The following is a 14,583-nucleotide window of genomic DNA, read 5'->3' as shown; positions in this document are numbered from 1 at the left end:
GAGTTACACTTGTATGTGCGAGGGCAGAGATGGAATTTTTCTAAACACTTAACTTTTTTGTTCGTCCCGCGGTTTTTGTGCTAGGCTAAGAACTTTCCGAACCACCCTCTTATGTACAAATTTGCCATTCATGGTTCTGCAAACCTTTGTGAAGATAGAATATAATTTATAAGCCTTTTATATATAGAATATATTTAAAAGATATTATACAGATTGAAGACATTTTAGAACATTTCCATTAATGGAAGACATTAAAGAGGTCTTAGCGGAGTTTTTTTTATGAATATAAAACCCATGAGTCTTACTATAGGGAGAATACCTTTGAAATGTATTATTCAGACTAAATTCCTTCAAGGCGAATTTTCCATTCAAAATGATCCCCATCTGACAGAAGGGGATATTTATCGACAGTAGACTTGTGAATTGCCTTTAATATATAAAATACATTTGGGGAGGGTTCATATTGATAGGGGTCATTTAAGAAGCCTGATTGGTCTTCTAGTGCTGTATGACAATTCAATGGACATAAGATATTTCAGAGGAATTTATACATATCAGAAGCTCGAAGGGCGTTTCATTGATAGAAGGTCCTTGAAAAGCTTACTAGAAGAAGAATATTTGTGAAGGTTTCGTTCCAATCAAAATTATTTTTTTAGGTTAGTAGACCTATTGGTCTAATGAAAGTACTTGTGCATATAAAAATGTCAAAAAACTCCAAAAAAAAAAAAATCTGTCAGATTATGTGTGGTCCTTATGTTCGATTTTTTCGATAAGATCAATAAAAGGACTGGTTTGTGCTGGGTTTTGTGCTGGGGTTTAAGCTAGGATTGCCAAGGCTCTTTTATATGCTAAAGCAATTTTTCAAATGTAGTTTCTTCCGATAAATCAAAGGATGTGTGTATTTAAAATATTTTCGTAGCCATGTAAGATTTTCATTGCTTCTTTATTTACGGAAAAATTTTATGGGGGGTTTTTTAAGGTGCTTCAGTGTACAAAAAAGTGATGCATTGTACAAATATAAATTATATGTCTTAAATGACATTTAAGGACTATCACTTTTCCCAGTTGTGTCTTAAATTGTTTAAGAACTTCTTAAGGAAATAATTATTTTAATATCCTCGAGAACATGTCACACACATAGACAGGCCCTTCAAGTACCTTTCAGAACATTTCCCCCTTTTTGTTGTTATTGCCACCAAGCATTGTATTTAATGTTTATGATTTAAATGAAGTTATTTCTTATCTACACACCACCAAACGTAATAATGGAACAATAAACACCTTTTGCCATTTACAAACACACACTCACTCTCACACACACATATGCAAATAACCTGGCAAAGACAATCAAATGTGTTGAAGTTATTATTTGACTTCTTCAATGAAAACAGGTGGGGTTGGGGGTTGGCGTTGGGAATAATTACAGCAAAAACCAAGTCATCTTCACTCTTTGCATAAATTGGACCACACATTTGGTATTTTATTTTTTGCTACTACCTCCGAATGAAATTTATAACAGACAAAATTTGAATTGCAAATTTTTGTAAGACTCCCAGGGAAAAAACCTGCAAATTTAACTCATATGCTTTGGCAGGTCCTGCTAACATTCATTATGCTAGATATTGTGGAGTGGAAAGCGGAAGGGGAGAAGAAGTTAGCAAACAGACCAACCACTCCTGCTGATGATGACGACTTACTTCCGAAAAACGTAGGAACAAACGAAATACCCATTAACTACAAACAAGCAAAGTAAAAATGGAAATTGCCTCCAATTCAAAGAGGCAATTATAAAAACAGGGTTATAAATAACATTGAGGAATACAGACGCATACATACATATGTATTAGTCATTATGAAGGCACTTAAAAAGACGAAAAGAAGAGGAGTAAGGGAACTTCAAACTAAAATACACAAATCTCAATCATCAACTTAAGGTTGAATTGTGGGCGTTCTTGTTTTGCTCAACACTTGGAGCAACCTTTCACATATGATGGAAGGTCCTTTTTTAAGGGCCGTTATTCAGAGGCTTGCTAAGTGCTTGTGGTAACTAGTTATCACACATGTTTCTGTTTCTGGCTTGTTTTTAGAATAATTTATGACTAATTTATATGTGGGTATAAACAATTTTACATACCTCATACTCTTTCGTACATCCTGTGGCTGAGGTGCTCGTGGCCGATGTTTACAAACGACCACAATACCGGCCACAATAATTGATGTCACAATAACCGCTCCAATAGCCACAACGGCCGCCAATAGTAATAGTGTTGATTGTTTTTCGGGCCCACCGCCTATACTGGCACCGGCACCACTGGCTGCAACACCATTACCGCTGACATGATGCGTTGTTTCGGCAGGTGTTGGATCCTCCGACAATATGGATTCATCTGAAAAAAAAAATAAAACAACAACGAAATGACATAAAATATAAAACCCAACAGAACACAACAAAATTTCAATAAATTTAAATGTTCCAAATTTATTTGTTTTACGAGAGGGTACAAAGAGAACAAGGGAGCGAATGTTTTCACTTTCCATTTCAAATGGGTACAACGACGTATGAGTGATTTCGTTTTGGGAATCAACCACATAAATTATACGTCACAATGGTGGCATGGGATCAGAAAAAAAACAAAAACAACAAAACAAAGGTAAGAGTAAATGTATATGGACCAAAAAGAAATGACGCCGATAACATACAGATTTATATATTCGTATGTATGAAATTAAAATTTATTTCCATCCATTAATTGCAATCAGATTTGTATGGAAAATATTTATGTAACACCTATTGGGAGTAGGGGAAGTTTAATATGACACCCAACACCTTATGTATGGCAGAGTTATTGATAGCACTCCAGAGAAAGTGTAATACATTATTAAGGTAATTTCTGAGCTAAGATTAACAATATTATGGAAATCCAATTAAAGCCAAATCTTCCCAGGGGAAGGGGGGCAGGCTAATGAGGTAATTATAAACAGAAGAATAGAAAATATACAGAGGAGATCTCTGATGACATCTTCATGTTGAAATTCGCAATAAAAAGTGTAGAAGACATTAGTGAGTTATTCTAAAGAGAGAAGGTCTTAAAAACGTTTGTGGGTAAAGTCTTTTAAGGGTCATTTATAGATGGAACATCGTTGATAGGCTTTTCATATATAGAGTATACTTGAACGTGGTTATATAGTTTGAAAACATTTAAGAATTTAAGAAATTTCACCATCGAAGGGTCTTTTAAGAATCTTGTTATATAGAATACGTTAAAAATACATTCATCAAATTAAACACCTTCAAGAAGTCCATATAGATTGAAGACTTTAAAAATTATCCTCATCAGGCGGAAGACTTTTGAGGGTCTTTTATATATGGGCGACTTGTGATAGGCCTCCTATACATTTGGAGAATTTTCTGTAGATAGAGAAAATTTAAGAGCCTGATAGGTCTTTTATTGGTGTACGAAAAAATTTAACATATAAGACGCTCGAAGGGCATTTTATCGATATAAGTCGATAAGATTACTATAGGACTCGCTCAATAGAATACCTTTAATAAATCTTCTTTAGACAAAAGAGCTTCAAGAGGTCGCATACAGAAGGACTTAAAACTTTTGAAGGGAAAGCATTTTAGGAGTCAGTTGTAGATGGAAGATCCTTTATGGCCTTTTTATACATATAATATATTTGAACGAGATTATATAGATTGAAAACATTTGAGAACAAGTCCATTAATGGAATACATTTAAGAGGTCAAATCCTCGAGAGGTATTTTATTAATAAAAGATTCTTGAAAGTCTCTATCACTCAGGAAGAATTTTACTTAAACAAAATCCCAATACGACATCAGGCTTTTGAATGGTCATTTGTAGGTAGAAGATGTATGAAATGCCTTCTATATATAAAATATATGTTGAGAAGTGTTGGCGGTTTATTTGGGATACCATTTGTATTTTGTTTTTGCAAAATAGTCAGGTTGAATCCCAGTTTGTTGTTTCTATAAAAAAACAAATACTTATTAGTGGGGAAAGTATGGCATTGTTTGCCGAGGGGTAAGGCAGGGAAGACTATAGTTTCGGATCACGCCACTGATCCTCATCAGTTCCCTCAGTTTTTTGTTGGGATATTCTCCCCAGAAGCTATTGCTTCTATACAAAAAACCTTTCATACCCAAATGTCTCTTGTAACAAAGCGAAGTACTTAGCTGACCAACGACATAAACTGCATGAGAATTTCGATGGTGCCTCACTTCGCTGGTGCCTATATAATACATTTATCAAGTCTTCCATAAAGACTTTTCAGAGGTCTTACAGAGGTAATATCGATTCGTTTTCGTTTAATGGAATACCTTCTAGAAGTCTGACAGGTCTTGTATAAATGGATGACTTTTGAGGACAGATACAATCTGTGAAGGGAAGACCTCTAAAGTGTCTTTTATTGGGGTGTTCATAGAAAAAAGATCGTTAGTAGGCTATCAGATGGGTGTCATAGATATACATTAATAAAATAACTCTTAGAAGTACAATACTGAACAGGACGATCTTCAATGGATTGAAAAAAAGACTAAAGATGTTATTTTAAATGGAAAATATAGAAGACAAAGGTCTTATAGTTCTTCTACAGGCGAATTCACTTCAATGGACTGAAGGCACCTGAGAGTCATTCTATGGAGAAAAGAACCTTAAAGGGCCTTTTATTGAAAGAAGAAATTTGATAGGCTCTTATTTTTAATGTCGACCACAAGGCCTGATTTTTTTAACTTAATATTTAAGGTCTGCCACAAGGCGTGGATATTTTTCAAATTATTTTTAAGGGTTATCACAAACGATGGAGACGAGAATTTTTTAGAAAAGCGTGGACTTTTTTTAATACATTTCTTAAGGTCTATCTAAGGTGAATGTTGTACCAAAGTCCCTATATATCTTTTGATGTACACGAAATTTGGCATAACGTACTGAATAAAGTCCACAATGATGTATGTTAAGTTTCTTGAAAATCGGTTCAGATGTATATATAGCTTCCATATATATTTTCGTCCGATTTTATGTAAATGCTGCATTAAAGTTCCTATATAACTTTGGATTTGCACGAAATTTGGCATAGCGTACTGAATAAAGTCTACAACGATGTGTATTTAATTTCATGAAAATAGGTTCAGATTTACATATAGCTCCCATATATATTTTCGTCCGATTTAATGTAAATTGTGCACTAAAGACCCAAATTTTGTTAAATTGCCACACAATTTTGTACAATGAAGTTAATAATTAATCTCTGGTTAATATAAATTAATCTTTGCTAAATTTCATTGAAATCGGTTCAGATTTAGATATATGTTCACCAAAGTGCTCATGTTTATCACATATTTATCAAAATAATTAACGGGTTGATTTACAACATTTTGTCCATGGTAAGAAACAAATCTATATCTGATCCAATTTCACTGGTCATTCAAAAATGCGACGTCTGTTAGGATTCATCTTTTGAATATACCCAAAGTGGTGAAGTGTATCATATAGTCGGCCCCGTCCGTCTTTACTCTTTCCTTACTGGGTTTAAATTAATTTAAGGTCTATCACAAGGCGTGGATTTTTACCATTAATTTTTAAGTTCTAAGTGGATTTTTAAATAATTTTTTGAAGGTCTACCATAACACGTGAATTTTTATGAATTTATTTTTTTGAATGTCTACCACAAGGCGCTGATTTGTATCTAAATTTTCTCTGCGATTGTAATTTCCATAGTTGAAAATATAGCCATAAATCCTAAACTGCCTTATAAGAATTATTATAGATCTCCCTAAAAACAATTAAATAAAATTATCTCCCTGAATTCCCTACCTCTTCTATCTTTTGTCTCCCTACGTGACTTAAATACTTAATATATAATATTTCCTCATTTTCGGTTATGATTTTAATATAAAACATCCTGCAATGAGTTTGCTATAAAAATACGTAAAAACATTTGTTAAACAGCAATAACAACAACAACGACAGCAACAGCAGATTTATTTACATCACATTAGTAGGAATTAAGGACATATGGCGTCTGTTTTTGTTATCATCAGATTGTTTTTATCTTCATATAAGTCTCACTTGTTTACTGCTTACACTTTCATCATTTTCATTTCAATTAGCCATTTGTTGGTACACCCTCCTAAGTTGAGAACAAAAACAACAAGAACAAAAAACAGCTAGAACGAAAAAGCTAGAAGACCAGAAACATAATATCATCGTACAAAAGACATAATTCATAGAACACGGAAGTAATATCAAACAATTTACGCCTGAATGGGTAGAACATGGCAGAACCTTCGGACAAGAACAGAAAAAAGACGTGGGTACTTTAACAAGACCAGCGAACAAATGGTAAAAGGAGGGAAACTGGCTTCAGACAAGTCAAAATAAAAGTGAGGCTTGCAAAAATGACTGGCAAATAAAACGAAAATGGCAAAAAGTGGTTCGCACCCACATTACCTCTCCCCAAGAAACAGAAGAAATGAAATATAAATTATTCGCCGGTAATATGCCTACAATATTTAAAAGAAAAAAATACCACCTCCAGCCAGTCAGAACAGGTGAAACAAAAAATAAAATGAAAAAAAATCATCCTTTCACCTGAGGTATTTTTTGGAATGTTGGTTACTTGAGGAACAAACAGCAACGCCCCATTACATTTCCGTATTTTGTCCCACTTATGTTTGTATCCCTCACTCAACCTACGATTTAATAATATGTAGCTCTCAAACTACCCATAATGAAATCATTATTCTGCCCAGGAAGTTGTAACAAGCCCTTACACTATATTTTTTTATCTTCTTCCACTACAAGAACACATGTAAAAAACTCTCACACAATTTCCCATCATGTGTGCATGTATGTGCATGTGTGTGAGTTTGGTACTACTGCATGCATTGGGCCAGCAAAACAACTTCCGTTGACTTCTTCACTTATTTGCAAACGGAAGTCCTATAATTTAGAAGATTAGCTACTGCCGGTACATCCTTGCATGTTTTACAAAAAAAGGTCTGTGTGAAATTTATGAAAAAAAGGTTAAAATGTTATTAAAATTTCCCATAAATTTGTAGATTTTTTTGCTGGAAGTGGTGTTGGAAGACACAGAGGAAGTATTTATGGAAAATATTATAATAGGTGATGATAACTGGATACAAGGATGTTAATTGGATTTGGGTTTAAATATAAAAATAGAAAAGGAAATCCTTTTAAGGGGAGAAGTCTAAATTTTTTACAAATTTACAAAAATGTATATGGCGATTAAGCACCGGCGTATAACACTTCGAAAATCTTTTTTAATGAATTCAATCATGGGCGAAGTTTTCTCAAAAAGATGGTCACCAAGAAAACGGTCTTTGTGTCTCCGAACCTTGATGCCGTGGATGAACTAAAAATTTAAAATCATTATGTGACGTACCGTAGATAGAGACATCCATGGCATTCATCAGCATTGATGCCAAGAAAAATTGAAAACCAGTGAGCGGAGCAGTATAGTCGGACGGGGCCGACCATACGATACCCTACACAACTATCACGGAAATCAAATTTTCCGCGGATGTTTATTTCGAGCCTGGGAAATATGTCGTGATATTTGCATCCTCTTGCCCGATTAGAGGTAAACAGCACATCTTCCTCACACTGACATATTTTCCGAATATTACGAGTATTCAGTACAGCTATTGTCCAGATTCCCTTCACCGTGGGTTGTGTTGTGATGTTCGGCTTTCATTTGTGGTCTATATATCGACTCGAAAATATCACAAAAAAATATGTTCTCGGTCCACTTAATTCCAAAATTATTATCTGATCATCACCGAAAATTATAGGCGTTGTCCCTGACCATAACTGGAACCTTATAGAACATTTCAAAGCGATCAGCGCTATAGTTCCGCTCTCTAGAGTGGTAATGGGTTCCTAAATAATATACGAATACGGAGATACCTGTACATATTTAGGTGTAACTCCCACATCCGAGCACATACAACAATATAATTGGTCTTAATTTAAAGGCCAACCACTCCTCTTGGATATAATATCAACTTCTCGGGTCTATGCCATTCAGGGGTAAATATATACGCTATAGAATACAAATTTTGTCATTTTTCGCACAAAAGTCAGGGTCCATTTGACAAGCTAAATATTGACCAATCTTTATCAAAACAGGCATGCCTGATCCTGTTCTCCATGCAAAATTTCACGATGTTCGGGCCATTATTGCGGCCTCGGGATCGACCAGAAAAACCGACAAAAATTTAGTATTTGGTCCATTTCATCCTCTAAATATTAACCGATCTTTCCCAAAAACAATAGGGGTCTTCATTGGCCAGAACCCATCCTACATGCAAAATTTCGTGAAGATTGGTCCATAACTGTGGCCTCTATCGTGTTTACAAATTATAATGGACAGACGGACGGACACACATGTCTAGATCGACTCAGCTAGTCGAGATATGACGATCGGTATACATAAAGGTGGGTCTAGGACCAATATTTCGCGGCGTTACAAACTTTTGGGTCTGCACAAAGCTATAATACCCTGACAACATAGTTGTGTAGGGTATAAAAATACGATTCATGGCTCGAAAGATGTTCTAGAAGAGTGTTTACGAAAGGTGACGAATGATGGATATATGCACATGGCCCGAAATAAAACAACTATCGACCACATAGAAGAACTTCGAAGCAAATGGTCGCCTAATGCAACGGCAAAACTGCAACGCATTACAATCAATTCTGATTGGCATACCAGCATTTGTTTGTCTTCGAAAAATTCGAAAGACGAACAAGAAAATCCGAATCATTTTCTTTTACACCTGTCAAAACGTGGACTTGATGGGTCATCCACCGTTGTAGCGTTAAAACCTAATTTTTATATCACACAACATAAGATGAAGCTATATTTAATTTGCAATTCCGGTAGCAACCCCACGAAATATTCACCGGAGACCCCATAAAGTATAAGTCACGATAGAGCTCGCCATATTCAATACTGAGCTTTAAAGATTTGCTCATACATTGGTACTTAGAATGTTTTTCATTGAAAGCGGATACACTGGTCCAAGTTTTGGTATTGCCGACATATATGAGGATTTTGGGAAAGTTGTTGAAAATTTTTTTGATATCTTAAATACATAATTTGATATGAATTTGTATTCGGTGGCACTTATCCACTTTTTAATGTACCCCTTAATTTTGAGATTTTGGAGATCTTGTGCACGTTCTTCTTCCGAAGAATTAGTATTTTGGGTTCTCCTTGGATACAAAATCTCTCAATCGCCAATATTGACCCAGGTTTCAGAGTAGATCCCACATAACGTTGGCCCTCATTTTTCGACATATAGGGCATCTTTATACCCTCAGCCTTATGACTAATGAGGGAATATACACTTGGATACGGCAAAAATTTGCCTCATCGAAATATTAGTTTTAGACCACATGTTTCTTTGGACCAAATCCGTTTCAGACAATTTGGAATCCATTTACAAATGTCCGTCTGTCTGGAATTCATCCAAACATTCCACATTGTAAGATTAATTTCAAACATAAATCAAGTTCGAAAAGAGACCCATCGGTCCTATTTTTCTGCTACCTTCCCCCCAAAATGGTCAAAATTGAGCTAAAAATTAATTTTATAATAGACAATCCGATTTGATGCTAACTTTGTACAACCTATTCTCATTATCAAGCCTAGGTCAAGTCCGAAGATGGAACCCATTGGTCCACTCCTTTTGGTACCTCCCCCACAAACGTTCAAAATTTTAAATATATATAAATGAAATATTAGGAGAATAGAATGTCCGATTCCCAAATTTTCACAACCTGAGTAGAAAATCTCGCTACCCAAATTTATGAAAATTGGCCCAGGGAAGCCCCCCTAAAAACACAATATCCTAAATTTCGGTATTTTGGGGATCTTAGGGCATGTTTTTTTCACGAAATTATATTATATTTTGGATATTTATTGGATAGAAATTCTCCCTAGCAACATTGAAAATTATTGATAAAATTTTCAGGGTAAGACCTATGCAACAATACCGTTCATTATGTATAATTAGGGGACCTTATCCCAACGAATTGATTGTAATCTGGTGCTTTGGATTATCATTGGTTAAACAATCTCCGTACCAAAATTTATCAGTATTGATGTTTCCGGGTAGATATAATGTAAAGGTAACCTCATTATTCGGCATTTTGGGCATTGTTCGGTATTTTGGGTTTCAAGCGGACTGTTTGTAATTTTATATTTCGTATTATCTTAGAGTAGACAAATCTCCCTGCCAAAAATTATAAATATCGCTCCCCTTTTCGATATAGCCCCAAAAGAAGGGCACTTTCCGATTTTTGGTATTTTGAGAATTTTTGACCCAATTTTAGACGTTGCTAAGAAGAATAGAGAGACTGGGACATGTTCAGTCGTAAAGTTTGAAAAGTTCTATAAAATAAATACTTACGAAGTGGACTGTAAATACTACATCAAAAAACTTCTGTAAAATATAAACCCGTGCATTAAAATAAGTTTGTTAGCTAGCGATTTCCAACTTTCTGATAGTCTACCCTACTATCCGACATTCGATATTTTGAGGAATTTGGTAACTTGGCACATCAAAATTACCTATATCGGTCAATTATCACCTACAGTCCCCATTCATTGTGTTGATTTCTGACATGTTTTTTTAATCGGGTGGAAAATAGGAGTCTCAATAGGCAAGCTGAAGGATGAAGAAATCTTTATGAAATACTCAAGGATACTCAAGGACAAGCTGAAGGTCATCAAGTCTCCAGAGATGCTGAAGTTCCCAAAGCCGAAGGTCAATGGAGTATATTAGCTAGATGGTCGAATTGAAGGTGAGGGTTTTTCTAATCGAATTACAAGAGCTGAAGGGTATGGTAGTCTTTATAGATGATCTAAATGCCCAGGAAATATTAAAAGATAAGTTGAAAGGAGGAAATAGCCTATAAAAATTTCCAATCTTAGGGATTAGGAAGCCTCCATAACGAGCCGTAGATGTTCTAAATGTCCAGGAAATTTATATAGAGGATCTGAAAGAATTAACTATCACTGGGTGTCTCCATAGACTAACTCAATGCGATGAAGGGTTTACAGACGAACTGAAGACCATAAAATCAGAGTGGCATTATAATAAAATTGTTAGCTAGGGATTTCAAACTTTCCGAGAGTCTACCCTACTAACTGACTTTGTATATTTTGAGGAGTCTGGCCACTTGTTAGCCGAATTAGGTAGCAAATCTTCCATACTAGAATTACCTATATAGGTCAATAACAACGTGTAGTCGCTATCGATATATCTAAATTTAAAGGTCCACATCTAAAGATCCAGCCCCTTTGTTGGTATTTTGATGGTGACAATGTATAACCACTACGAAGTGGCTGTAATTTGTCATTCGGGGACCTCTTTTAATATAAGGGCATGTTTCTACACATCCCGCCTCGTATCATTTTAGGTATGTTCAAGGTTGTAGTCCTACTTTGCAAACTAAGTGCCTGCAGTTTGGTATTTAGTTTTCATTTGGGAGAAATTTGCCTTTACAAAAACATTCGACTGATTTTAGGTAGAGGGCATAAAAAATTCAATCTAGATGACGTTTTTTCTTGTTTGTGTTTTTTGATAGCAATTTTCCATATTCTCTTAGCATAAATATATTGAAATACAGGTAAATATTATGACGTAGGTCTCATGTAAATATAGATCCATATCTAAACATTTCCCCATTAAAGGGCCAGCTGTTTTTAGGTATCAAAATATTAAAAATAAGCTTCATCATAGGTTCGATGCATTATTTTAGTTCTTCACTCTACCAATTTCCATTTTTCATAAGAAAACTTTCTTGCTCTATATTTTTTCTTTTCTCGTACAAATTGTTTAGGCCTTTACACCAATAAAGTAAATATTTTAACCTCCTGCCAAATCCAGTATTTGCTTTTTACATACTATTTTTCTCTCCATGTTTGTAATCCCAATATCTGCAACTGTAGAATAAGCCTTAGTCAATTTTTTGCACGTCATTTGAACAGCAGGTACTTTGGTTATCCTATTTAGGAAACAATATCCTAGTAGTTTGCCTCATATTTCCCACTCCCTATAAAATAGATTGTTAAATATGTTGTCGTTTTGCTTTGCTGTTCTAAATATGGCCGATACATATATATTTGTAGGTTTCCTATTGTTCGAGATGACTGTTGTTTTTGGTTTTATGTTGTTGTTTTTGTTGGCGAAGCAATCTAAACCATTGTTTGCAGCCTGAGGTTAAAACATTGTGAATTTATGTTACGGGAACGTGCTATTGTGATGGCATAAAATACAAACCTAGAATCCTACTCCCACCTCCATCGGAATGCTATTCAACACCTCGGAACGCTTTGGAATAAAGGCATATGGTTTGTAATAGGCAACGATTGGTTATTACCACAACCATTGATATTTTTTAACGGGACTAGACAGAAACAGTTTGTTATATCAAAATTAAAATTTACAATTCACGTGTTCTCCATGGGCCATGGGCAACAATTAAAAGCCCGAAACGGGACAAGGGAAATGTGCCTGATAAATTAATCCGCCATGGAGGGGAGGGGGAAATATTTGAAAAGAGTTTAACATATTAGTTCAAACCATAAGGGTAATTTAACGATTTAGTGGGTGAAAAGCAATTTTAGACATATCCGCCAGACGCACACACACCAACACAACCACACTCCAGCATTTAGGACAAAGTGCTGGAAACAAAAGTTTCCCACACACACTGTCGAAGACTATTATTGTTGCGCAGGAACAATGGCATTACTTTGGATTTCCGGTTTGCCATTGTCCCTTGCATTATGTTTCCTTTCCGGTATTTTATGAAAAGGCTCGCCATGTGTGTGTTTGTGTGTGTGCAGACATGTACAGATTTTCGTTCCATTATTAAACTTCAATTTTGAGTTTTTTGGGTTATTGTTGTCGCTGTGATTAAAAAATTATTTTTAAATTTTTAGTTTTTATTCGCACACGTGTTACGCCTCCCATATTCTACTGATTCCCCAAACACATACACACACACCCCCTCCCACACACATACACATCAGCTCTAGAGATTTAGACCTTGCTGTTGTTATGGTGAATGCTGCGTGTTTGCCGGAAAGATTTTCCCATTTATATCAAATGTATTTGAAATTTTGGGGTTACTGTTATGGTTTCACATACTTGCACACACACACACACAGAGACACATACATATTTTCATTTTATATCAGCGGTCGGCACATATACATATGCATTTGTTTGGTCACACAGACACAAAGTGTGCGAGAGTAACTTTCGTTCTCTCGACAAACTTCGCCTGCAATAATACATTGCTACGATCACATAAAAACAAGCGACAACACAACCACCTTCATCAACAGCTCAAACGAGACTGATTGGTGGTTGTTTACGCTCGCGCTTTCTGTGAGTGCACATGTGCGGTCCAATGCCGAGACATGTTTTATATAATGTTACCTTTATTTGTGTGGTGTTGGGGGTGGAGGTGAGTAGTGTAGTTGTAGTGCTGCAAATCTACTTAAAATTAGTGCACACACATAATTAAAAATATATTAAAGTGGGTCGTTTAATTTTATATATCTACATTTAAAAATATTAAAAATCGTTCATGAAGACCTAATTATAAAATTTATATTTTTTAGAAAAAATTGGGAGGTATCCACACGAAGTGGCAAAACTTTAGGGTAATTTTTTAGCGATTTTTTTCTGAATAATCGTTAATTTGAACAAAAAAAAAAATCGGAACTGAATTTGATATGATCGTTCACATTGAATGTACATTCGGTAAGATCGCGGGAATTTTTAAAGTAAACATAAAAGGACAATCAGAAAATTATTCTCTTATAGTCTTGGAAAAAATATAATCGAAAACATTCACGCCTCTTATAGTCCTGGAAAAAATAATGTCTAAAATATTCAGGAATCTATGATGCGATTCTTTAAAACTCTTCTTTAAAAAATATACGACTTTAATAGTCCTGGGAATAATATTATTTAAAAAAATCCATGTCTCTTATAGTCCTGGAAAAATATTCTCCAAAAAAAAATATATATGCGACGTGATTCTTTAAAACTATTCTTTCACAAATTTACGAACATATAATCCTGGGAAAATCCACGCCTCTAATTTTCCTGGAAAAAATTTCTTAAGAAAACCCACTCCTCTTATAGTCCTGGAAAAATATTTTTTAAAAAATCAGATAAAAATGGCCAAATGGAGGGCTGAAAGGCTATGTATGCCTTTGTACACAAACTCAAGGGATAGGAGTTTCCATAGGCAAGCTGAAGGGTGAAGAATTTTTTATGAAATACTGAAAGACAAGTTGAAGTTCATCAAGTCTCCAAAGATTCTGAAGTTCCCAAAGCCGAAGGTCAATGGAGAATATTAGCTGGAGGCTCGAATGGAAGATGAGAGTTTTTCTAGTCGAACTAAAAGAGCTGAAGGGTAAGGTAATCTTTATAGATGATCTAAATGTCCAGGAAATCTTAAAAGATACGTTGAAAGGTGGAAATAGCCTATAATAATGCCCACTAAGTCT

General features: G+C 35.1%; 1 protein-coding gene across 1 annotated transcript in view; it reads right to left on the bottom strand.

Moving 5' to 3' along the window:
- Window positions 1–14,583, bottom strand: part of LOC133338837 (hemicentin-1) — a gene marked incomplete at its 5' end in the record, with an annotated part of 155,827 nt that overhangs the window by 29,697 nt on the left and 111,547 nt on the right. Inside the window, one exon of the mRNA XM_061546945.1 lies at window positions 2,135–2,387. Coding sequence (XP_061402929.1) covers window positions 2,135–2,387 — 253 coding nt within the window. The remainder of the gene's footprint in view (window positions 1–2,134; window positions 2,388–14,583) is intronic.

Source organism: Musca vetustissima, unplaced genomic scaffold (assembly GCF_032173495.1).
Source record: "Musca vetustissima isolate MV318-11 ecotype Yass unplaced genomic scaffold, APGP_CSIRO_Mvet_v1 utg17624, whole genome shotgun sequence".
In the NCBI taxonomy this organism is placed as follows: Eukaryota; Metazoa; Arthropoda; class Insecta; order Diptera; family Muscidae; genus Musca; species Musca vetustissima.
The sequence above is the reverse complement of the archived record's forward strand: the minus strand, read 5'-3'. Positions and strand labels throughout refer to the sequence as shown.